General features: G+C 40.9%; 2 protein-coding genes across 2 annotated transcripts in view; one reads left to right on the top strand and one right to left on the bottom strand.

The window, feature by feature from the left end:
• Positions 1-243: 243 nt before the first annotated feature.
• On the bottom strand, positions 244-17,337 carry atat1 (alpha tubulin acetyltransferase 1; the record flags this gene model as incomplete). Its single annotated transcript, XM_080022976.1, has 12 exons — positions 244-1,853; positions 1,960-2,038; positions 3,090-3,169; positions 6,117-6,348; positions 9,671-9,745; positions 12,827-12,872; positions 14,090-14,191; positions 14,388-14,501; positions 15,582-15,639; positions 16,263-16,354; positions 16,952-17,012; positions 17,246-17,337. 12 exons carry the CDS (start codon positions 17,335-17,337, stop codon positions 1,610-1,612), a joined length of 1,275 nt encoding a protein of 424 aa, XP_079879102.1. The 3' UTR covers positions 244-1,609.
• A 7,804-nt stretch (positions 17,338-25,141) lies between these two features.
• LOC307246829 (tumor necrosis factor-like) overlaps positions 25,142-26,014 on the top strand; it is a gene marked incomplete at both ends in the record, with an annotated part of 1,627 nt that continues 754 nt past the window's right edge. Inside the window, 3 exons of the mRNA XM_080022858.1 lie at positions 25,142-25,297; positions 25,571-25,598; positions 25,732-25,797. Of these exons, the coding sequence (XP_079878984.1) occupies positions 25,142-25,297; positions 25,571-25,598; positions 25,732-25,797 (250 nt within the window). The remainder of the gene's footprint in view (positions 25,298-25,570; positions 25,599-25,731; positions 25,798-26,014) is intronic.

The raw sequence follows: 26,014 nt of genomic DNA, 5'->3' as shown, positions 1-26,014 counted from the left end.
CTTTGCTTATGTGCTTAACCCAAAACCTTTGTGACATTTTCCCCCCCCCACCATTTCTGAACCCGAGAGGGCTGGGACGGCCGAAGGGTTCATTTCTCTCCAAACAAGAGGAAGTGGTCGTTTTTCGAGGTGTGTAATCGCTTCAGGCTAAACCTAAACCTTTTTCCCTTGGAGGCTGGAAACTGGAACTTGGCGGCAAGCGGCCCGCCAACACCGCACTGTAAACAACATGAGAAATGGTCGAAGGGCACAGAGATGAATGGTCCGCCATTGTTTTGAAATAATGAAACACAACTTTCAAATAAGTTTTTAACTGTAAAAAGAAAATGTTTCTCTGCACAGAGGTCACAATTAGGCTTGTGAAGGCAGCGCAGCAAACTTAATAGACACAAAGAAACCCATTGAAGGCAGCTGGAACCCAATTGATAAGCACTAGCACACATACAATTTATTTGTAACAGAAGGTGCACAGCGAAAAAAACCCAAAAAAAAACATGCATTGTTTCCTCTCAGTTGAAACGTTTGGGTTCTCCAAGCGTTTCAGAGAGAGTTCTTTTGCTATGGTGGGCCCAATTAAAGATCCTGGCGGTCCGGAATTGGCCCATTTGACAGTTTGGGCAGGCTCTTGCCGATGGGTGAGTAACGATTCCACTGAGTCAAACACTCAAACGTTAGCAGAACAGGGTACATATAGGGACAGTTCCGCTGACGGGGTTTAATCTTATTCGGAACTCAAATAACCCTACTTACATTTATACAAAATTACAAAATGCCTTTCGAAGAAATTGCTTAATTTAAGATGCATTAGTTCTAGACTAGGAAGTACAAAAGTTCACTTAGACCTAGATTCGTTCTAATCTTCCCTTTGGAAGTCAGATTTTTTTATTATTATTATTATTTTTAAACCAAGTCTATAGCGCAACTCTTAGACTATTTTAAATTACGACTGAGAATGAGTGATTTATTCTAAGAATACATTACATTATGTCATTTCCCTACTGAGTAACAGCAGATTATTCTTTCATCATTCTTAACAAATACACTTAATGTTTTCATTGCTGCATAACTCAGACAAATATAGCTTAAAAAAACACTGTGGGTTTGACACAAAGCATAATGCATCTAAATATTGTAAAAATCGTAAAAAAAAAGTTGAGGATACAAAGTCATAAATAAATGTGCGTGAAACGATATAAATAAAGTGGCGTTCAATGTGTGCTGGAGCTTCCCGTTCATCCCCTTGGTCTCTCCTTGGCTCAGTTGGCTGTTCATATATTATATGACAGGGCACGGCCATTTCCCAAGCCGGCCTCATTACCGGTGTAATGATCGACAGAAGCTACGTGCCGAGCAGCCGCCACACACACACACACACACACACACACACACACACACACACACACACACACACACACACACACACACACACACACACACACACACACACACACACACACACACACACACACACACACACACACACACACACACAGCGTTGTCCTGACTCCCGCTCAAACGTCCTTTGTCTACGAGATGAAATGAGCACCGACAGGTTGAATTCTGGGGCGCTGCACTGGCGTGGGATGAGCTTTTCATCCCGGTGGGGGTTTCACCAGGGTCGGGTGTTCCTGTACTCCTGCTTCTGTTTGACCCACTGGGCGGTGGAGAAGCTCTCTTCCAGGGTCCAGGACCAGCCGCCGCCTCTGTTTGGGCCCCTCGCCGCCTTCCCCACCTCTGTCTCCATGCGACAGGCTCGTCCGTTGGCCGGTATTATGGCCTCTAGGGAGGCCGGCAGACCGCACAGTGACTCATTTCTCGGCGCGACCAAAGGCGGCAGCGAGAGAGGACAGGACCTGCAGATGAGGGCGGGGTGCGGATTTGAAATGAAAAACATCCATTACTCAAACCTTCAAGCCCCCCCCCCCCCCCCCTCTTTGTGGTGTGTGCAAAGTGGCCAACCTGTCTGTGTCTGTGTGTCCCACTTCACATGTCTGTCCCCCTGTGTCAGTCCCTCTGTCTCTCAACACTGCTCTCAGACCTGAAGAGGCACATAGAGCTGGGAAATTAGGAATTTTGAAGATTCGGTGACCTAGCTCTGGTTTTCCTTATACGTCACACCATTGCATGGCACCAGAGGCGGAAAGTAATTAATCACAACGACTCTTGTTAAATGTAACTGAGTATAGTTCACATCGCTGTAAGGTGTACCCTTTGAAGTAGAAATAAATATCGGTACTGTATTTCTGGAAGTACAGTAGGGATGCAACATCACGTGCATCATATACATACATGACGATACAATACACATATTTATACTTCTATTTATACAGCGGTTCATGTATATAGACTAGAGGAGTTGAATACCTTGTTGACAGGCTTCAGCATGGTGATCGACAGCTTGAGAAAATCTGCCCAACATGTCAAATGTCTCATCTATGATCAAAGTTTTTGTTTACTGTTTCAGCAGTTCTTTGGCAAATTTTCGACCATATTCTGTGTTTTTATATTTCCAAAATAAAACGTGGTTTTCCTACAGTGTTTTTTTTTTCCCTCTATATATATATATATATATATATAATTTATTTATTTATTTATTGCTTGCAAGCATACAAAAGAGCTGGAGGCAGCTCATGAGGAATAACTTGCTGTTGCTCGAGTCATTTTCGTGATCAATGCTTTCACATGAACGCAAGAACTCAGTATCGCTGCTCTTACTTAGGGAGGAAATTGCAATGTCTTTCCACTTCTGCTGTGGTGTGTTCCACTCTCTGACCTTTAAAAACAGACAGACACAGCCTGTACATTGCAAACCTATTATGAGGGCACGTAGCAGTTCTGTTACAGAACTACATTCTAGGATATGTTTCCAGCCACAAATTTTGGTTTCTTTGCTTCTAAAACTTTAACGCAGCTTTTTGATAGCACAACAGGCGACGTCAATCTTTACTAAACCTCTAAAGAAATGAATCAACTGGGCCAATGCAACGCTTGGAAAGGTACATGAAAGCATTTCTCAGTCATTCTACCATGTTTAAAGTCATACTTATGTTAGATATTCATGTCATATATGAGTTTAAATGACGTCTCACCTGGAAGCTTGAAGGGTGCCTCTCCGAGCGGTGGAAGTGGGATGGCCCAGCTGGACAGGCTGCCTGCTAGACCGGCCCGTCTGCCGCCACAGGGTACAACACGCACGATCAAGGGAGAGGAGGAGAGTGGCCCACAAGTGTAGGGCATATGAAAAATAAAAAATAAAAAATAAATAAAAAATAAATGAAATAATGCACGCAGGAGAGTGTATAAACAAATAAAGCGGGTTTGAAAGCGGATGGCGGGGGATGGGCAAGTATGAACACTTGAGTGTTCAAGGCTGTAGGGTATGTTTAAAAGTGCCCGGAGACCAGGGCTAAGTGTGAAGGCGAACCGGTGGTGCAATGGTGTTGCAATCGCCCGACCAGAACATGTCTTTGCATGTCGGGTGGGCACCCGGTACGACTCTCTCTCTGCCCCGGTAGCCGGACCGCAACAACAAATCCCGCTGCGATGAGTCTGGGGGGGGGAACTTGCCGTCGCTCGGGGAACGATGACGCTAAGGGGTTTTTCGGAGAGAAGGCAGTCTGTGGCTGAAATTTTGAAACACCTCAGAACGTCAGAATGAATGTCAGACGCACACCTCACCTCTGATCGCGATGTAGACAACAATTCTGGAAAATTTAGAATTTTGTCATGGTGTTGTAGACATAAGCGTGAATATCCGGTGTAGTCTTAATATTTGTCTTACAACCTTACATTTACATTTACATTTAGTCATTTAGCAGACGCTTTTATCCAAAGCGACTTACAAGGGAGAATAACATTCAAGCTACATTGCGACAGAGATTAGTGTAACAACAACATTAGTGTAACCATAAATACTGCAAGGTGGTGCTAAGCAATTGTAGGTTAGGACAGGAGGTACTCACTGAAGAGCTGGGTCTTCAAGTGCTTCTTAAAGACAGAGAGGGAGGTCCCTGCTCTGGTCATTTTTGATATGATGATTGATGGAGAGCATTTTGTCATCAAGCTGAAATACCATGGGAAGATGTGGACGTGCTGTGAAACATTATTTCTTCAACAACAGTCAGCTCTAAACTATTGCAAAACTTTGATGACACAGGGCTCCCTCAGACCTTTCAAACCCCCAAGCGTCATTGTTCCCGGAGGTCCCCCTCCGCCCCGCCCCCCAGACAGGGATTTGTTATTGTTGCGATCCAGCAACCGAGGCGGATAGGCAGTAAAATCGGCCCAGCAAAGACCGCCTGTGACCGACGTACGGTAGTAGCACATTAGACAGTAGAAACATTGGAACATTCATCATCTCCCTAGTCGGTGTCACATTTTACTGTTTTTCTGTTTCTAGTGTCTGTTTTTGAACTTTTGTTGAGCTCATCTGTAGAAAAAATTTGTTCCACCTCTGATGTGCTGTGAGGTAACATTTCTTCCTTTTTTTAAATGAACCACAGCCAACTCGGTTGAAAGTGACCAAAAGCAAGTACTTGGGTGGGTTGATTAAAAAGGATTGAAAATACATATTACATCATCAGCATTCCCAAGCCATTTGAAATCAAGTGATTTCTATTGATGACAGAATCGCACTTGGACTCAGAATTGAAAATTCCTGCGATAACAATAAGAGTAACTATTTTTTACAGATTTATATACATGCCAAATACCTTTTTAAGAAAAGTACTTATGGCTCTCCTTGTATTATAATAGCATTTAGAAGAAAAACAACCTTTAAAATGTGTTTAGTTGTTAACATTTGTTTAGTGAACTTCATAATATTGACTCATACATACAACACAATCTTTAATCATTTTGAATGAATTTGTAAAAAAACAACAAAAAAAACAACACACACACACACACACACACACACACACACACACACACACACACACACACACACACACACACACACACACACACACACACACACACACACACACACACAAGGCAACCAGATCAAGATACGGCCATCGTCCTTCCTCTTCTGGGGAGATACAAGTTTTACAAAAGCCTAGGGGAGATTTCTTTTTTGTGTGTCGATTGTTTTGTTTTTTTCTTCTTTGACTTAACAATACACCGGCGCTCCACTTCTATACGAAATCACACTAAGAAAAAAAGCAGCCGTTCCTTTAAAGGAGAAGACGGCAGAGGGCTGTTGGAGAGAGCCTGGTCAATGGAAGCCCAGCTCGGACCGATTAAGGGAACTACGGCCGGGGAAAACGAATAAAATGAAAATATACATGCACGAGGGGGAGAAAAGTGCATTGGATTTATAAATGAAACATCCAGACACGTGGGATGGACGGATGAAAGGGGGTTTGGGAAACGGTAATGAAGAAGTTGGAGGGGAGGAGGAGAGAGAGAAACAGAGATAAGTAATGAACACAGCATTGGAAGAGAAACTGGCAGAGCTTGAGAGGGACAGTGAGGTTAGGGAGCAAGACAGAGAAAGAGATAGAGAGGGACATTGGCAGACATCCTACGAAGTGACCTCGCACAGCGCACAATGGCTGACTAATGGTAGGAATGTAGCATCCCACTGCCAAGAAGGCCTGGCACCGGGACAAGCACTCTACATGGAAATTCTATCCACCGACTAATGGGGCTGGAAGATATACAATTTATGGTCATAATATGTATTTTGTTATACTGTGATATAGTTCAATTTGGTATTTATTTAAAGCTTTCTGAACGTCACAGACTGGTCCTACTGTTTTAATCAACATCTCAACACCAAATGAACCAAACTAACCACTCTTTTTACTGAATGACTTGAACCGAATGTAAAAAAAACAAAACAAAAAAAAAAAAAGAGTCAAACCTTTCACCACTTCCAATAGTCGTCACTGAAACTGAAATTTGTTCTGCTGGAGCTGCTATTCTGGCTGGTACTGATGAATTAGTGCAGCCTTGAAATTTTGATCTTGCAACACAAAAGCTAATTTACATTATTTATTTTTTGGAATTCGATTGGTGGAATTAGAAAACACTTTACGAGAGGTATTCCCTAAAGTCCGAGGATGGACCCCATCCCCACCCCCACCCTATCACGCAGCCAAACAACATACCTGGTGCGTCTTGCCCTGCACTGGTCGATCAGGGGGAACTGCGGCTTCTGGCCCCTGCGTCCACCAGGGGCAGGAGCCGGGGCAGGGGCGGGACACGGAGGGGCCCTGCTGGGTGATGACCCTACACTGAGGGAGCGGGAGCACAGGGAGGATGCCGACCGCTGGGGGGAGTGCAGAGGGGCTGCGGGCTGCACAAAGGGCCAGGGCCGGGCCCGCTGCTCCTCGCGCACCACTAGGACGTAAAGAGCAGAAAACAACCCCAATTAATGCCAGTGCTCGTTCAGTAGATTCACTTGCAGTGGCAAAGTAAGGTTGTCGTAAAGGCTTCACTCAAACATCAACCGTGGTGAACCTCTGACATGTGGACACGAGATAGTGGCATCAACCAATAAGCCGAGCCGGTTTGGTTCTGTTGACCTCTGAAGGGGCTGTCAAAGAGTCCATATTGGAGCAAGCTAGAACTTCCACTGTGTGAAAAGCTAATCCGAGGAGAACATGCTGTGATTTTGTTTCCTTCATTTGTCTTTCACTTATTATACTTTTTAGCTTTCGGCACGGCACCGCCTACTTTGCAAAGACACTTGGTTGTGAAGATTTCGATTCAAAATCGAAAATCCCTAAGCGTTCGATTACGAACTTTGAAATCACAAGCAGGTTCCCGATTCGCCCCGTGTTCTTGTGGGTAATATTGTCCAACATGGTCGCCATATACGGGTGGTCAAGATCCGCCAGTAAACAAATTCAGTGTGATCTGGGGAGTGCGGGCCGCTCCGAAGTCGACTGCTGCTCGCCCAGCTCTGAACTGACTTTCATCAAGTTTGGTTTGGAGTTTGGCGAGGTGCGGTCAGCTCCGCAGAGGGGTCCGCTGCGCAGCATCCCTCAACACACACTGCACCTGCTCACCTTGCACTAGGGCTGCAGGAAGGAAATTCGAATAGAATTTGAATATTAAAAATAACACTATTCGAATGCTGAAATTGCCATTCAATTGTGTATTTTTTCAAATAAATAAATGATTATAAATGTTTTGACATGAGTGAATCAATTCACATGTGATGGCAATTAAGTTCATCCAGTTTGCAAACCTGTACAGTACAAAAATGTATCAGTTTACCATTAGGATATACCGCTTGAAATGCATCGTCGTGTAAAGTTACCGAACATGGTTTCCAACTAGAGATGCTACTAGAGATGATCCAATAGTGAGATTGCTGATTTTGACATTGTGTGTTTATTATTGTTCATTCTTCACTATGGAACAATAATAGAACATGGAACTGTCACTGAGTTCCAATATAATAGAATATGGGACTGTCACCAAGTTTCAACATGTAACTCTCACTGAGTTTTAGTAGGACACAACATACCTGTATAACTAACATGGCATTTCCATGTCCAGTTCAAACTTCAAATGAAAGTCTGTTTCACTTTAAAGTGCAAATATACATTTATATTATATTAATACGTTACTTGGCATTCCAAAATAAATTGCAATTATTGTAAATAAATTGCAAAAGTGATAATGACTGGCCGACTCTTCTCACTCTCGTTCACTGGAAGTCCTCCTTCCCTCACCGTGCATTAAACCAACTGATTTAATCGAACGAAGTCTCAAAAGAGTCAAACTTTCCATCACGATTGGAGCTCTGCTGTGACAGCGGTAGATACAGTCTGCACAATGTTAGAATATTGTCAGGCGATATTATCTAATCTTCTTTGTTTTCCTTTTAAGTACCTCCAAACAGTCAACATTTTCTTTCTTTAACTCTCTTTTTTGAGCGCCAATTACGTAACATTACATTGGTATGAGGTTTGAGTATCGGTGCATTTTTTTTACTTAGTATGAGTATCTAAGCGCTGTACCGGGCATGTATATTTGACCGGCACAGAATTGAAAAATATATCTGACACTGATCGGCCGGTCACCGGTCACGGCCGATCGAGCTGAAAACCGTCCGATTCCGTTCACCGGCAGATCGATCGTTGCATCTCACGTTTTATATGTTAGCTTTACGGTTTCATTTTTGTGCTTTATTATTATTCTCCCACTTCCCATTTTACCTCACAATACAGCGTTACACCTCGGTGGATAAAGTACCGCTGCGCTGCTTATCAGTGGATGTTGAGTGAGTGAGGGGAGAGGGAGGGGAAGGGTTACAGCTAGTTTCAGCTGGCATTTCGTACCTACGCATTTTGACCAAGAACTGCCTGGTTGGTACACAAAATGCATGCAGGTTGGCAGGTCTGAGTTTGTTGCACAGTGAACGCACATTGGAGAGAAATAGTCGCGGTAACGGTGTGCCAAGTCCACATTGTGATACAAAGTCATAAATAACCAGCGCATTTTCCTCTCCTCCGGTGTTTCACTGTGTGTACAAGGGAAGAGTGCGCCTTTGACCAGAATGTCCAGTAATTCTACACATGTGGCGATGAAAGTGGGAAATAAACCTGACCATCACCGACGGAATGTCCTCTAGTGCAGAGGTTCCCAACCACCGGCTGGCAGACCGTGCCGGGCCGTGGGGCTTTCGCCATCGGTCCGTGAGGACACGGCCAGGATTTTTTCCTGGAGCGATCTGCAGCAGCAGGAAACTGAGTAAATTAAATGCATCTAGAGTTTTTATTTGGTTTGTTTGGAGAAAAGATCGCTCCGATCAGAGTTGGGCAACTGTGCGTAACTCCCCCCAACCCCTACTAAATTAGAAAAAATATTCAAATATTAAAAATAATAAAGCAAAAATTTGAATAGGATAATACAGAAACATCTACAGCGCTACCTGGCTCCAGCGGATCTCCACCACTCCAATATGGACACACAGACTCACAAACATAAAAGAGTTGATGACCGAGCCGATTACGTTTTAGTACATGTAGAAGACAACAACAGGTAGAAACTTGTCTTTTAAAACCAGCATTCCCCTCTGGCAAAAATAGCATCTGCTTTTCTGCAGTTCTTTTGGGGAGTAACTTAAAAGTAGTGTAATAAGTAATTTATTGTTCATTATTCTAAAGTCTAGTATCGATAAAGCCCTTAACTGTTTTGCTTTGTTGTTTAAATATTCCCATTTATATTTTTATTATTCAAATATAAGTAACTGATTGAGAAACAAGTGTATTTCTTTACAAATCAAGACCTGAGAGTCTAACAAGCCGTCGGTGCTGAAAAGAATAAGCGTTTAAATCAAAAATCGAATACAACCGTGACCTTAAAATCAAAAGTAAAATCATGACATCCTTAAAAGACACACAAAGGATTCCTGTAGAGCCTGTTTCTGGTGACCGGGCCTTACACTAAGCTAATGTTTTCCTACAAGGAGAATGCCTGTCTCACCCTTGGCTTTATGTGTAGGCAACTTTACGTTCAAGTGGTATTTCCCAAAAGTCAAGCACACAATGCAAAAGACTTTCCAACTCATACACCTATCAGAGTTTAAAAAAAAAACATGTTTACTGCACAGATTCATCCATTAAATAGACAAGCTATTCCTTCTGAAATGCACAAAGCTGCTTTAAGGGCTTAAGTACCTGATGGGTTAGGGAAATTAGGGGCTCACCTTCTCTCTCCATCAGAGAGTAGGGCTTGATCTCTCCTTCTGCCCTTTTTGGGGGAGGTTTTCTCAATTGCGCCGCTGAGGACAAGACAGTTGATATCACAGGTAAAAAAAAATTAGGATAACAAAAACAAACATGAGAAAAATCGAGGCAAGACAGGACCTGGCAGTAGACTGGAGCACTTCCACCCTTAGATTGTGAGCTGTGAATTACATAATGGTACTTAGATGCAAGATTTGTGTTTATCTCTCGTAAAGTTATAAGAATAAACATTTGCATATTTGGTAACAAGGCCCAAATACACTATACACACAGCTGTCCCCCCCCCCCATCAAAAATAAATCAAGTATATATTTTTTTTTATGGATGCTGAGATAAACAGTATCCAGTAAATTTGCACGTTTTTAGTTACCTTAATGACATCAATGTGGATGTAAAAGATCAAACCAGTGGTACAGAAGAAAAGTACAGCTTATGACAAATATGGCTGCTCTATTCCTGAAGAGAGGTCGCTTAACTTTCCAAAATGGTATGAGCTGTCTTAACGAATCATTTGAGCAAACACACTGACAAATATACAGTAAGAGGATGTAACAGGGACAGGTAATAGGTTTTGCTCCCATAGGCAAGCATCGGCAGCGGCAGCGTAGAGGGGATTTTTCGGGAACCTGAGGATTACCACTGCTGGGTCTAAATACATTTATTTTATGACCTGGATGGGAGAAGGTGGGGGGTGGTTCTTTAAAGTGCTACAGCAAAGCAGGGTGACCCATATGTTAACAGAGACACGGTGGGTGGGCAGGCGGGGGGCTTGGATGCTGGGTAGAAGCGTGGGGTGTGGGCTGTGGGCGGACACACATAAGAGATATGTAAAAAAATAAATAGAGAGATGAAGAGTCCTTACAAAAAGCCGTACATTCCCTGATCCGTCACAGGGGAGGGAGGCGAGCCTGAGAGAGTTTGGCGGAAAACGAGAGCATTTTTGGAACCAGAATGACAGTGTGTCGCTCAGCGACCTCAAGAGTGCCACTTTCAGACTTTACATTCACTCTAATGATGTGGGGGAGTAATGCACTATGGGTAAAAAATATATATTTTGATCAAACATATAAATCTCTTAACTTTAAGGATGCAGAGGTAAATATTTGAAATCAAACCAGACTGAATTTAAAGAGGACCTATTATGCTCCTTTTTTTTTACACACGTTAATATAGGTCTCTGAGGTCCCTAAAACATGTCTTTAAAGTGTTTTTGCTGAAAGTACCACTCATAATATGCATTCTAGCCATTCTAACATACCTCCAGACCGTCGTGTTCCAAAACGAGTTGTTTTTTCTGTGGGGAGCCACACTCCCGAGGCCCCTGAGTTCTGTGAGCCAAAGGGGTTTGAGCATGGCTTCCAGGTTTCGTTGTATTTACTGCGTAACCTTTCATTGGTTTCACCTTATAATTCCACCAAAATCTGTTTCTGAACAAATTTGAGGCGAGAAGTACGCAATCCAGTTGCTGAATCTTCACTCATATTAGCTCTACAAGGCCTCATTTAAAAGTTTGTTCCGACTTTGGTCGCTGTGCTCCAAGCTCATGGGAGACACACACAAGGGTATTTTTTTTGTTTCATGTAAACGTCAGAAAATAAAATAAAATAAACACATCTACAATAAAAACACAATTTTTATTGGTTCGTTGGAAACGCACAGCGGATTGCGCGCCGCAGCCTACAGTCGATCTACCACATACTTATTATTATTGGGGTTTTTTGTTTTTTTTTCAACGGACAGTTGGTTTTAATTCCTCTTTCTTTCAAAAGAGTTGTTTGTTGAGTTACTCAGATGGGGAGCGGTTGGTATTCTACTGAAGGCCCTGTGACGTACGAAGGGATCAAAATCTGTTCGGGGTGTTTCAGGACAAGGCTGCTCACAAAAAATGGAGTTGTCTTATTTCACATTTTGCGTGTTAGTAGGCCCATCAGAGACCCAAATGTATGATGTGCGCAAGCACTGAAAAAGTGAGTTTTGCATAATACTGTAGGTCCCCTTTAAGAGGTTACATTGAAATAAATGGTTTATTTGTTGTGTGAATTCATGCAGATGAAAAACTAAAGCAAAACTAAAGCAGGCACTTCAAGAAAAAATGTAATCTCTGTTGTGAATTTATGAAAAGAAATACTTGAATCAAGCTTAAAAATTTCAATTGAAATGAAATTATCTGCAAACAGGATGAGGGAATTTGACTAAGAAGCCTTCTTAGAAAAATATTAGTTATCTAATCATTTAAACATGGTCAAGATGTCTTGAAAAGTCTACTTTCAGAGATAAAAGAGAATATTCTGCTCTTTACAAAGTTACTTAGTTCACATTTCACTGAAAGAAATCCATTGAGTTAAATAGCAAAGTAGTAGCTACTAAGTAAGACAGTAGAAGACGGATATTCTCAAAACCAAATGATCGTATATATACAATTTATATCTCTATACGGGGAAGGGCGAATAATTGTAACTGAAGAAACATGACAAACGACTTCACAAGACTGAGGGTTTTTTTTGGCACATGTTCAGGGATACTAGTTGAAATATCTACGAATTAGGTGTGGTTTTGATATAGCGCTGAGATATGCACTACTCCAAACAAACAAATTGTACTTTTTTAAATTCTGCCTTTACCTGCCTGTGCTTTTATTTTTTTATGTGTGTATGGGATTATTCAGCTAGCTTTTATTAATTTCTTATTAACCTTCAACTAAAATACCTCATTTTATTTCCTTCAGCAACATACAGTAAGTTACTTTATTAAGACAACAGCAGACGTTCGATGCTCACAGCTCAGAACACAGACATTACAAGACATCTTCCCTTAATATACAGGATTTAAGAAATATTATTAAGTAAAACTATAATTAGTTAGATCACATTTTTAATCTAAACACTGAATTTTTAACAGTGTGAAGCGACCACAGGATGTCGGTTCCACGGTCTTATCTGTGACATCAGCTTTAGAAGCCGGCAGATTGCCCAGTGGCAGTGATGCGTGACGTTAGGAATGGAGTTACAGATCGCACTGTTTTGTTCAGGCAAAGGAAAGGAAAATAAGACAGTTGCACAAGCGCCCATTTTTCAGAACGTCACAAGGAGAGAGTGACGGCACAGCCGAGAAATTACCTGATCTGTTGAGGAAGAAGCCATCAAAAACCACAAAGTTGTTGACCTAGAGAGACGAGGAGGAGCAGGTTGAAAACAGGGTCACAGTTAGTTTAAATGTGCATAGTATCGTATTATGTCTGTTTTCTGACTATTTATTGTTGTCTATTTTTTGGCTATTTGTATAGTGTATATTTGACAATAAAACATAAAAATTAATTTTTACTTCACTTTTTATTCTACTTTGTTTTATTATTTTTATTCTCCATTTTTTCAGACTACTATAACGCTAATGGTCTCTGGAGAAACACAGCAAACCTCAACAGGACAAATTCCTCGTGTATGTATGTTAATGTACCTGGTGGAATGAACTGATTCTGATTCTGAAGATGATTGACCGACATAGTCCTAATGCGAGGGGGTAGATTTTAGGTGGTTGACAAGAAAATTCATCATTCATCCATGTTTCTACCATCAGTTGGTGGGGTATTACAGCCTGATTAATGGTGCAGTCCTGAAATTAATAATTCTGCAAGTTTTCAGAGGGAAAAAAAGACATTCACAGAGTGAATTCTCAAATTGTCACATAATCCTGGGGGGACGTGATGGGGTTAAAAATACTCTTGGATTCAGGCAGAGTCTACAGTCTAAGAATTCAACTCTTATTTCTAATCAGGCATACTTGACACCATTTATTTTCCCTCAGGATGAGTACCCTCGGGTACTTTCCAAAAACCTAAGGTACAGGCTACAGACACTGACGTCTTTCGATTACGATAAAAAAATGATACGATTTTAAACTATATCAGCTCCATCAAACTGTCACTATGTTCCAAAAATAGAAACATGCGATTCCTCTTTATTATTCTTTACGTTTCGGCTCTTCGGCTTTTTGTATTTATTATCTATTTTTTTTGTATTGGTTTCTTGTATTTCTTATTTTGTATTGTTTGGCTGTTTAACCATTTTAATTTCAATGACTTTTATCCCATTTTTATTTTTTATTATATTTATTTTATTACTATTTTTATTCTGCTTTTCTTGCAGACCATTAAACTTGTTTTTTTTTTTAATGCAAATGGTCTGTGGAGAAACACACCAAACCTCACTATGACAAATTCCTAGTATATATGAAGGTACCTGTAAACACACTGCTAAAGATAGAACAGGAAGAACAAGAGAGGCGTCTAAATATAGCAACCAAAATGAGCAGGACTCTGATATCAGCGGAACCATCCTTTATCTGGAATGACAACCATTTTATCTAAGTGTTTTACACCATACCTGAGGAACGCTTTCTGTCAGGCAATAGTGCTTGGCGAGGAACGACAGGAATTTGGGCGAGGGTCGATCGTACGCCATCAGCGCCGGCTCCACCCGCTTGTGCTGGGTGAGGAAAAAAGACAGGTACGAGAGGTTACAGGTCACAGAAAGACAACACAATTTTACACATTTAGCAACTCATTCAGGAATAAAACCTGCGTCTTTCACGCCAGGAAATAAAAACTGGGACTCACTGGTGATGATTTCAGGCCCTCTGTACTTGATAACTTGACGCTGTTTGATTGTCGTTGTGCCTCACCTGCAGCATGAAGTCGAAGAGTTCCAGGCCATAGCCGTTCCGCTGGAGGTTCTCTGTGATGTAGAAGTCCAAAACGCAGAGCGGCTCCGCCTCGATGTGTGCCCCCCGCTGGTCCTGAAAGATGTGATTTACAAATGCAACGAGTGCATGATGTTTAAATTGAATAATAACCTATATACGCAAACCATGTTGAATGGTGAAGATCGTGGCGAGACAACTTCTTTGACCGATCAGAGCAGTGGTATTCAAACTGTGAGCCACGCTGCCCCCACTCCTCCCAGTGGGGGGCAGAGGAGTTGCAAAAGGCGTGAGAAAAGAAAATATTATTTTAAAAAGAAGGCCTTTGATATATATAATATTTTAGGCATTAATTTGACATGGCTAATTTAGGGCTGCACGGTTATGGCTGAAATGAAAATCACAAAGATTTTGCTCAATATTGTAAGCGCGATTATTCATCATGATTATTCATCCATTCTGATTCTGATTTTGGGGCACACAATTTTTTTATTGCACTTTTAATAAATAACTAAAATGTACAAATCTTTGAATCAAAAAAAGGACTTTCTTTCCATGAATTCAGTCTTCAAGACTATATATCAATTACATTTTATTTGAAAAAAAAAGAAAAATGCCACCACATGGCACCAAATAAAAATAATTGATCCCAAACAAGAAGGTCAGCTACATTACACCTGCAGGTCTTTTGCAAGAAAAAAAAATACACAGCCTACAGCCCCAACCCCCCCCTCCAGACGCCTGCGCAGCACCCTTAAGGATTTCCTTACACTGACATTTTCATTTAACACTTAAAATCAAAATAACTACTGTGCGACAATTATTTTACATTTTGTATTTTTTTGTAAGACTGATAATTTGTAAAACAGGGAAGTGTAGAGCAGTGGCACATCTCCACTGCGCCGTGCGTTATTATTTTTATTATTATTATTATTATTATTATGAAGGCCTGTGTGAATAGGCAATAAAATAATTAATATGACTGCTTGACCTGGTTTACTATAAACTACATTTAAAGTACATTAGTATTACATATATGTGTGATATATAGTATTATATATCACATCGGGTGTCATGACATTTCACTGCATATATGTATGACCGTATGTATGGGGGGGGGGGGCGCTTGGCAAAAAAAGGTTTGAATACCACTGAATTATACAAACGGGGACTTACGAGCAAAAATAACTTCTTGTAGCCGACCTTTAGGAATCCAACGATGACCCCACGTCCTCTGAATTTGGAAAAGAAGGGGGTCGGGATCAGTGACACAAAACACGAGCAGTCAATGGCCACCTCCGGTACTGTTTTTGCATTATTGAGTTGTTTTACTTATGTTTTTTGATGGAAGGACAGTCAACAAAACACTTTTCAACATTTTCAACTCTTGTTGAACGAGTATTTGCAGTATAACCTTGAATTGCCCACTCAATTTGAAATAAAAGCATGTCTTTAGATTTGTTCTGCCGCTGAGTGACTATAGCCTTCAAACAAGTCTATCGAGTCTATTGAGTCAAGTATCTATACAGAAAAATCATCCAGCTCTTGGAAGATGAGGCTAAATAACAGCGTAGTGTTGGTGAGAATCTGCTTCATTTACTGGTTGCTATGGTGCTGCTAACGCAACTCTCGTATTCTATTTGGAGATGCAGGGAGTGGAATTGGCTGGTGGTGGCCTGGACTCTTATAAGCCAAAAGCGCGACAGTACGGGCCTTTCTGACATCACTCTGTGACTAGTTTTGCCCTTAGACATGACCGGGGGCCACGTGGAAACTAACAGAGGAGCTCAGAGGCGGCCCGGGGCGTGCAAGTTCATTAGGGTATTTGAAAGGCCGAGGATGGACATGAGGACGCACCCTTTGCTCCCCCCTTCCTTGAGCAGGTAGAGATGGTGCTGAGTGGACTGTAGTTTTGAGGCGCTTGTGATCGCTGCCGGTAACTGTTGAGCCTGTGGGGGGGGGGGGGGGGGGTGTTGCAAAGTCAAACCTTTTTTCTTAGCTGTGCTCCGACATACTGAAGGCACAGGACGCTGACATAAAGCGAGACAATTAATCGTCTGACGGCGCAGTTTGTTTAGCTACTGCATTCAAAGCACTTGACAACATCAACTGGATGGCGCAGACCGACAACAAAGACCGTGCAATAGCATACAGACCAACATAGACCACAATCTGTGGAAGAGTTTAGATGTGAAACTCGAACAAAGGAATGATATAAATAAGTTTAAGGTTTACGATATAAAAAGAAACATTTTTAATTATTGGAAAACATGCAATGATAGCAGCTCTGCTTCACTCAGTCATAACAAAGAACCCAACTGATGTTAATAGCTAAATCTTATTAAAAGTATAAAGACTAGGAAGTGTATTTATCTATTTTTTTTGGATGAATTTGCTGAATGTATTCTTCCATTTTGCTTTTCTTTTTTTAATGCTTTTTTCCTTGTGTTTCTTAACTGTTGTTTATTAAATGTATGGGATTTTAAAAAAAAATAATCAATCAACCGACCGATAAGACAGACAAAAAAGTGTGTATTTGCACGAACCTTAGAGGAGGCGATGCCCAGTTCGTCAACCACTGTAGCTATTTGGCCTCGCACATCTGGCCTGGAGGAGAAACAGACAATCGATTGGACGGGGCCCGGTGCCAAACGTGCGTGCAACCCCTCGGTGCAGATGAGCGCGACACACGTCGTGTTATTTGCGGTTGTGGCACTGACAGCAGAGCTCCGGCTCCCTGCGTGACCTCCTCGTTACAGAGACAACAAAGACCCAAACGCTGCACTGCACGGTCAACGTCCCGGAGAGGGAGAGGGAGCGGGGGGGCCAGGGGCGCCTACCTTCCGAAGGACTTACGACCCGAAGCGAGGTCGTGGTCCAGGGTGGAAATCCTCTCTGGAAAGAGGACGTTCACGTCAAAAGGAAACTCCATGTCTCCCCCCGGGAGACCTGGCTGCACGGGCTGGATAGACGCGGCGAGTCCTTGCGCGGCTAGCCACCTGTGCAAACCCCACCCAGCCTTCTGAAGAATGGGGATTTCTTTACTTAAAAAAAAAAAAAAAAGCCTCAGCGGCTGCTAGATGTTCTGCGAATGCAACGGCAAAACCGCGGCAGTGACTCCGTCTGAATGACACCGAACGAGTCCCCGGGCGGCGGCGCAGAACGCAGGGCTCCGCTCGTCACATTGTCACTGCGGCGCCGTGCTGTGTGTTGCGGCTCACTCCCCGGTAACGGCACTGGGAATAATAAATGCGCATCAGCATATTATGCTGAGCCCAGAACAGATGGGCAGTGCCCTCCGCAGGTCTTGAATAAGCCATGGCCCGCGACTGATCAGCTCCCCACGCAACAGATTACGTAGCGCGCCACTGATCAACATTAATTTGATAGTGCATTTTTAATTTGCCCTTCTAACTAGACTTTACGGTAAGGGGATGGCACGGGTTACGCCCGTAGTTTAACAGCGTTGGGTACTGCGTTCCACTGACGTTGAAACTCGGAGAAAAAAAAATCCGACCCTGCTACTGGGAACACTGGAGAGGAGCGGCCATTGAAGGCCGGAGTTCCAAGGTGGAGTCTCGGGGCACTAGTAGGGCCCGATTATCTGAGATGGCGGGCCCGACGTCAAAGTGACATGGCGAAACACACCGGTAACGGTGAACAAAGATCCCTTTGCGTTGGTTTTATTTGACAACACGTCCAACCCCGAAACAAAGCCCCGTGCTCCTTCTACGCTCTGGTATGGTACGCCTCCCAGCTTGTAGGCTTCACACGCTTCCACGCGTTTACTGCGAGCGACCACGTTTTCCGAACAGAAGCAATTATAACGCTTCTGTTATAACGCGCTTAGCTCGGAATTTCCGATTTCCGAGTTCCAATGGAACGCAGCCTCACGACCCATCGCTCAACAACGCAAATATATCTAATAAACGCGGTTCCGAATATTGTGTATAGCCCATAACAGAGCGGCAGTACAACACACGTGTCTCAAATGGCACATGACCACAACAAATCAACTCTCCATTCGACCCCGTCTACTCATGCGCTGCTGTCCAATGTTCGTTTGAAAAGATATATTTTCAACGTGCTCGTTAATCTAGACTTTACGGTAAAGGCAAAGGGGGCTCGGAGGGGTTACGTCTTTACGCAGCGCTCCGTCCTCATTTCCGCCGGGGGGGGCGCGGCGGGCACGCCCCAGCAGCGAGCTGTTGCGACTGTTGACCGCACGCTGGCGCTGCAACGACACAAATGACAACTCCTCGAGGAAACGCACGCGAATACTGTCCTGGTGCGTCGCGCGTGCACTCCTAGGCATGAATCCGAAAGCAATATCTCCAGAGGTTTCACTATAATTACATTATATTGAGTTCATTCCAATCTTGTTGTATACATTTTAAGAGTTCCTATAGATGAGTGAAACTAGATTTTATCTTTTTTTTTTTTGGTAAATCTATCAAAAGGATTACAGCTAAGTGGCCTTTAAAATAGCATCAGTACCTTTTAGAAAGTTATAAACCAGTGAATGAATTGAAATGTAAATGTTTTATTCGAGTTTATAAAATACTGGCCTTGTGTAAGATGTGTGTTTTATGAACATTTATGAACGATTTTGCATTTGATTGCATTTTTATTATTTCCCTTAGATAATATGACACAAATTGTTTGTTCGGCTCTGGTCATGAAATGTACAGAGATCATTTTATAAATGTCTTAAATACGATTAAAAAAAAAAAATAAACCTGATCATCACTTATTGATCACACACTTGCACCTGGGGTGTCTTTGTGATGTCACAACTCTCCCACCCATGACTCTAAAATGATAATTAATACGTTTCTTAAATATTATAACTTCGTCTCTCTGACCCCTCACATTATTATTAAGTTGAATGTACATATTTTATTTATTTTCATTTTCTTTATATGTATTTTCTATCCAATTTCATTTTTGTAATTTGATCATTTTCTTACAGTTTGATACACTGAACCATAAACTGGCCATACTTAACTGATCCATGGTGACGTATTTTATTATAATAATAATAATAATAATAATAATAATTATTATTATTATTATTATTATTATTTATTTTATTTTTTCTTTCTATTGAATGATTTTTAGTAATAGCATGTTATTGATGAACACACTACACGTTTGTATTGGTTCTATTCGCTACGAAACCTTTGAAAAAATAGGCGCATCTCAGGACACACACACACACACACACACACACACACACACACGCAATGTCAATGAAGAAGCAATCCTCTTCAGTCGAGTAAAGCCACATACAATATTACAATTGAATGTGAGAATGTCATTACATATGCAGTACATGAAAAATATACAGTTGAATATTTTGTTAATATATTAATGTTCTGTTGTTTTATTTTATGTATGCAAATGCAGAGTAACCAAAACTGCCAGTATCCCCCATTTTATTGGGTTTTATTTCAAGATTCAAGATTCAAGATTTTTTATTTGTCACATACATATACATACTTTCATACATATATGCAGTGAAATGTAATGCAACGCACCCGGTGATAGCACACAATATGTCCTAGAAAAAAAAAGTAAAAACAAATACAAGACAAATAAAAGTAAAAGTAAAAAATTCCTTTCTAATAGACCGACTAACTGACTCCTAAAACGTAATACAGTATAATACATTACTTATACAATAATACAGTATAAGTTGAATACTTATAGAATAAGATAAAAATATATAGAATAAAATACAATAAAAATAAAATAAAATAAAATGGAATAGATAGAGGGAATATGCCTATGTATATACAGATATGTGCAATTAAAGTGGCATGTGAATTAAAGTGGCATGTGAATCTGAATAGAGTGAGGTAGTGTTTGGGATAATACAGCACAGTATACAACAGTACGGCGCAGCAATACGGCATCACGAACAACCCTGAACAGTGACACAGTATGCGGTACAGTATGCTACATACAGTACAGTAGGTAGTGGAGCCTAGTGTATGGCTCAGTTAGGACCCCTGGTGAGGTCAGCATTGACAGTATTTGTGAATTGAAAGAATTTCTCAAGTCTCTTAAAGTTATTGCTTAGCCAAAAAGTAGAATGGTAATCAACATTTACTCTGAACTTCTCCAAGTGAAATAGTTAAATTGTTATCGTTTAATGTCTATTTTTTTATCTCCTTGTTTTGTTTACTGTCACCCCTAGGCCTACTACAGCGTGTTTTATAAAATTACTGTGCAATACTGTAGCTGTTGTACTATGAGGCACAAGTTTAGAATTGATCTTGCATTTGTATGAGCACATAACTGCCATGTTTGTAAGTTCATTGGTTCTCATAATGAAGAAAAAATGAATCCCCCTCCGCCTGTGTTTTAATGGACACTGTGGGATGCGATCACATCTCGCTCTATATCATAAGCCATAGAACTGACAGCAGCTGCCCCACCACAGCACAAGGGGAAAATATGTTTGAATAAAAATGTGTGTGTTCCGCCTTTCAGAGTAGGCAGGAAACCACACAGAGTTGGTGTGGGCTATTACTCACAGTCGCTGCTTCCTCTTTCTACCTGGTTTCAGCCATCCACACAAAGTCTTGCTCCTCTCCCACTCACCTTTTTCCTTTTTTTCTCCCATTGATGATGGCGGGGGAGGAAGAGGTATTATCACCAAAACAAATACCTACTACTGACGTGCAACAGGCCTTATTATTACATAACCATATCCTCTATTCCACAACACTGATTTTCCAGGATTGCTAAATTCAGAGGGGATCAAGCAGCATGCTCCATTCTGTGATTGAAAGTAGCAGTAACAATAAAATAATTTCAAATATTCCCCCAAAAATAAGCTTTTTCTTTCACTTCCCCGCTTGTCACACATGTGGAATCACACGGCCATTATTTCAACTGGACTTCCTCATTGAAAGTCCACTTTCACTTGCATAGAAACAGAAGTGGTCTATTTATAATTTATAATATTTATAATCAGAATCAGTTTATTATGTATATACATGTACATATGTACATACATTCTTCTTCTTCTTCTAATAATAATAATAATAATAATAATAATAATAATAATAATAATATTCTTATTTTTATTCTTATTCTTATTCTTATTCTTATTCTTATTCTTATTATTATTCTTATTATTATAAACAAAATACAATAACATGTGAAGTAAAAATTATCAAATATATACAAATAGCCAAAAAATACACAAAACAGAAATTGTCAGATATATAGAAATGAAAATATACAGAATATACTAAATGCGATACAATGCACAGGATAATTTATTGTTACGGGTACATAGGGTATACATTCTAAATATTATTCTATATATTCTAAATGTTGTTGTTACACTAATCTCTGTCGCAATATAGCTCGAATGTTATTCTCCCTTGTAAGTCGCTTTGGATAAAAGCGTCTGCTAAATGACTAAATGAAAATGTAAATGTAAATGTAAATATGAATTTATTACTATGTACTGTCTTATTACAGGTATGCACTGTGTAATACCATACTATATCGTCAGTGGTCCATAGAATCCACCAGATTGACTTAAAGCTGTGTACGTTTCTTGAACAGCAGCAGTCACAGACAAAAGGGAATGAAGAGAAAATGTAAATTCCAACGACATGGACTTTATCACTGAATCAAAGCAAAGGTAGGGCGGAGGTCCTTTCCCCCGGGCTGACCTCAACAACCTCTCACGCTGTTAAATGAGTCAATTCGACAGTTTCGTGAAAGGTTATATTTCCATCTCACCTATTCGTTTCCACATTGAAAAGAATAGTGTGACACCCCCCCCCCCGCCCCCCAACCACACACACGCACACACACACGCACACACGCACACACACACACACACACACACACACACACACACACACACAAATATATATACATACATAATTGGGGTCTTATATTAGCTACAGACACATAAAAATAGTCGAGTTGTGGGACAAACAGGTTGATTTTCCATTTGTCATTCTATTTCCTTTCGAGAGAGAAAACAAAAGAGAAAAAACCGGAAAGACGAAACGTCACCGTTGGAGCCACAGACTGCGTAACACCGGGACTCCAGCCGGGGACGAGGGGCATGTTTTCCCCGGGGTGTGATGTGGGCGGCACCCTCGGAACGAACAAGATGTCGGGTGAAACTTGAATCCTTGTGGACGCTAATGCTAATGCTAACGCCAATAGCGATGAGGGAAGACTGCAGGAATTTCGCTTTTCAAGTCAAGTCAAGTGGAGTTTATTTATATAGCCCTTAGCCACAATACAACCACAAAGGGCTTCACGAACCCACATCTCACATAGAGCTCAATAGCATGCCATGCACAGGGGAAAAGGGGAAAAAACCTTGAGAAAGGTCTGCAGAAGGAGGAATTCCCCTTCCTGGATGACCAGGCTGCAATGGATGCCGAGTGGGCAACATTGATAGTATAACATGGCAAATCATAGGACATTATACTTCTGTATAACGTAATGTCAAAGCTGATGTGAAAGTATACAGGGCCCCAGCCTGGGGGGTTGGATCTACCTGACCCAGGCCTGGGGTCAGGCCAGCCCCCTAAAGTTCTGTCCAAATGATGGCGGCGGAGATTTGTGACAAAACGTTTCCTCTTTCCATCCCGTCCGTTGCTACATCGCTACGCTTTTCTCCTTATGTTTCATCACGACGTTTGGAGACGCAGCTATCGTTAGTCGCTAGCCGCCGTTTGTTGACGCTGTCCCGTGGGCAGCACTTTGATCGCTTTCGTTTGGGCCGTTGACTTTATTGACTCCAGTGTCACCTTCATCGTGACAAAATCCCCTTCACCACCCTGTCATCTGAGTAACTGCGCTCCAGGACACTCCTTGTCTAAAATTAAAGCCCAGACTACTATTAGTCATTGTTACTCATGCTTAATACTGATAGTTTTCATGTCATTGACATACAACGAATAAATATTGATGTACGAACCGGGCGGTCGAATGTCGGGCCGGGTTGAAATTGCCGTTTAATTGCCATTTATACCGCAGGTAGTTAGAGTCGAGGGATTTGATTGGACGAGAGGCGTTCCATGTGTGCGGATGGAGGGTATAACTGCATTGTACAGTATATCCCTCACACTAAGTAGCCTGCAGTCGGGAAACCTGTGTGTGTGTCAAGATAAATATGACATGACAAACATCATCATCTGTTAAAATTCAACTGTTCCAGGTCGGCCCAATGTCGCACCTCCCTCCCGCGTCTTATTACGTAAATAACAGTCTGTGTAAGAGCTGTGAAGTCAGCCCTACTTCATAGGTAGCGTGGATGGAAAGGAACGTCCCAGACGCTCTGTTAAATATAGTAAGAGGTGTCGGTGCAGCCGATATCTTGATTCGTTTTGTGATGAAGCAACGGTAATTGTTGCGCTGAAAAACCAGGTCCCACTCATCTGACCTAGATGTCTGGCTTGTACACCGCAATATACGCACGTCACCACTCTGTTACATTTTTTTCTTTGACAGTTTCTCTATATTAGAAAAGCAATAATGGAAGTAGCAGTAGTAATAACAACAATAATAATAATAAAAACAAAACAAAAAAATAATAATAATGATAATAATGATAATAATAATAATAATAAAAATAATAATGATGATAACAAAAATAAAAATAATAATAATAACAGAAGTAATCGTTTTAGTGGTAATAATTAAAATATTACTAAATAAATACATAAAACAATAATAAATAATAATAACAATAATAATAGTAATTATAATAATAATAATAATAATAAAACAATAATAATAATAATAATAATATTAGTAGAAGTAGTAGTAATAATAATAATGATAATAGTAATAATAACAATAAAATATGATAAAGTTAAAAATAATAATAATTAAAAAATAATAGTAGTTATAGTTGTAATAGTAATAAAAAAATAATATTAATAAATAAATAGATAAAACAATAATAATATCAAGAATAATATTAATAACACAAAATCATTAATAATTAAAGAAATAATAAAATTAGTAAGTAAGTAAATCAATAAATAAAACAATAATAATAGTGGTAGTAGTAGTAGTAGTAATAACAAAATAATAATATTAAAACAATTAAGTTAGTAAATAATAATAACAATAATAATAATAATAATAATAATAATAATAATAATAATGATAATAATAATAATAATAATAATAGGGTAGGAAGTTCAAGGAGTTTAGTTGGAAAGACAAAGAAAACCACATTAGGGAATAATTTCCATTGCTGCATTACCGAAATGCAGTATATCTATGTCTGGTGTGTGTGTGTGTGGGTGTGTGTGTGTGTGTGTGTGTGTGTGTGTGTGTGTGTGTGTGTGTGTGTGTGTGTGTGTGTGTGTGTTTATGTGTGTGTGAGCAGCCGATGTGTGAAAGCTGTGGGTTCTCTTGGTATAGCTGCATCCACCCAAGTCCTTACTCTTTCTTCCTCATCGACGCTCTACACCACTCATGCTGCGTGACATCACTGGAGTTTCCCCTTTTTGTTGGAGAAGGGTTAAAAAGGACGGCACCGAGCTTCAGTCAAATCAAGCCGAGCGCTCCAGCAACACAACAAAACATTCTTGGCAGAAGCTTTCTGCTGCTTTTAAAACATTTTTTATCATCCATTAAGAACAACCTCGTGGAGTATACTGCCAAGACTCGGTTGTACCTGAGTTTGAGATACCGCCTGTCAGAGCATCCAGAGAGAATTTATTTGAACACGAATGGAAGGTGAGATGAGCCAGACCCTGGTGGAGGTGGAGGCCGCAGCGCCAAAGGAGAGGACACCGCCCCAAAGCTCTGGGTGGAAGTGGACCACAGCCCTGGTGGCCATCGCCCTTTGCTTCGGTGCCGCAGTGGCTCTCACCTGGTGGACCAAGGTAAGAGAAGGATTCCCAAAAAGAGAGAGAGAGAGAGAGAGAGAGAGAGAGAGAGAGAGAGAGAGAGAGGGGGAGGGAGAAAGAGAGAGAGAGAGAGAGAGAGATAGAGATAGAGATAGATAGATAGATAGATAGATAGATAGATAGATAGATAGATAGATAGATACATAGATAGATACATAGATAGACAGACGAAATTGCGACGGCAAAAATGAATCAACTTTTCTCGCTTCTCTGTCTAACAGCTTCTCCCCTTTGTTTCATTTTATGCAGGGTCAAGTTCACACTGAGAAAGACGACGGTGAGAAATGTTCCTTATCCGGACCAAAAGTTGCTTGTTTTACGGTGTCTTCCTTCTCGCAATGATACTGAATTCTGACATCAATTCAGACCAATATGTCCCAATGTGTAACTTGGTTTGCTCTCCTCTCCAGATCTTCGCCACACCTTGAGACAAATCTCCATGAGCAAGAACGTGCGGGCCGCCATCCACTTAGGAGGTAGAAACAAAGTTTCAAGATAATCATTTTATTCTAATAGATTTATCACACACGACAGATTGTGTCGAACCCATCCAATCATCCTATATCTTGGAATTTGTTCATTTGGAATAAGATGTAAAACTTCCGAATCACACTTCACTTCACTTGATAGTTAATGATGAAGTCTTCCGTCGGTGGGAACTGTTTTTTATCAAATGATCAGATTTGATGTGAA

Source organism: Zeus faber (assembly GCF_960531495.2).
Source record: "Zeus faber genome assembly, chromosome: 1".
Classification (NCBI taxonomy): domain Eukaryota; kingdom Metazoa; phylum Chordata; class Actinopteri; order Zeiformes; family Zeidae; genus Zeus; species Zeus faber.
This window is presented reverse-complemented; position numbering and strand designations above follow the sequence as displayed.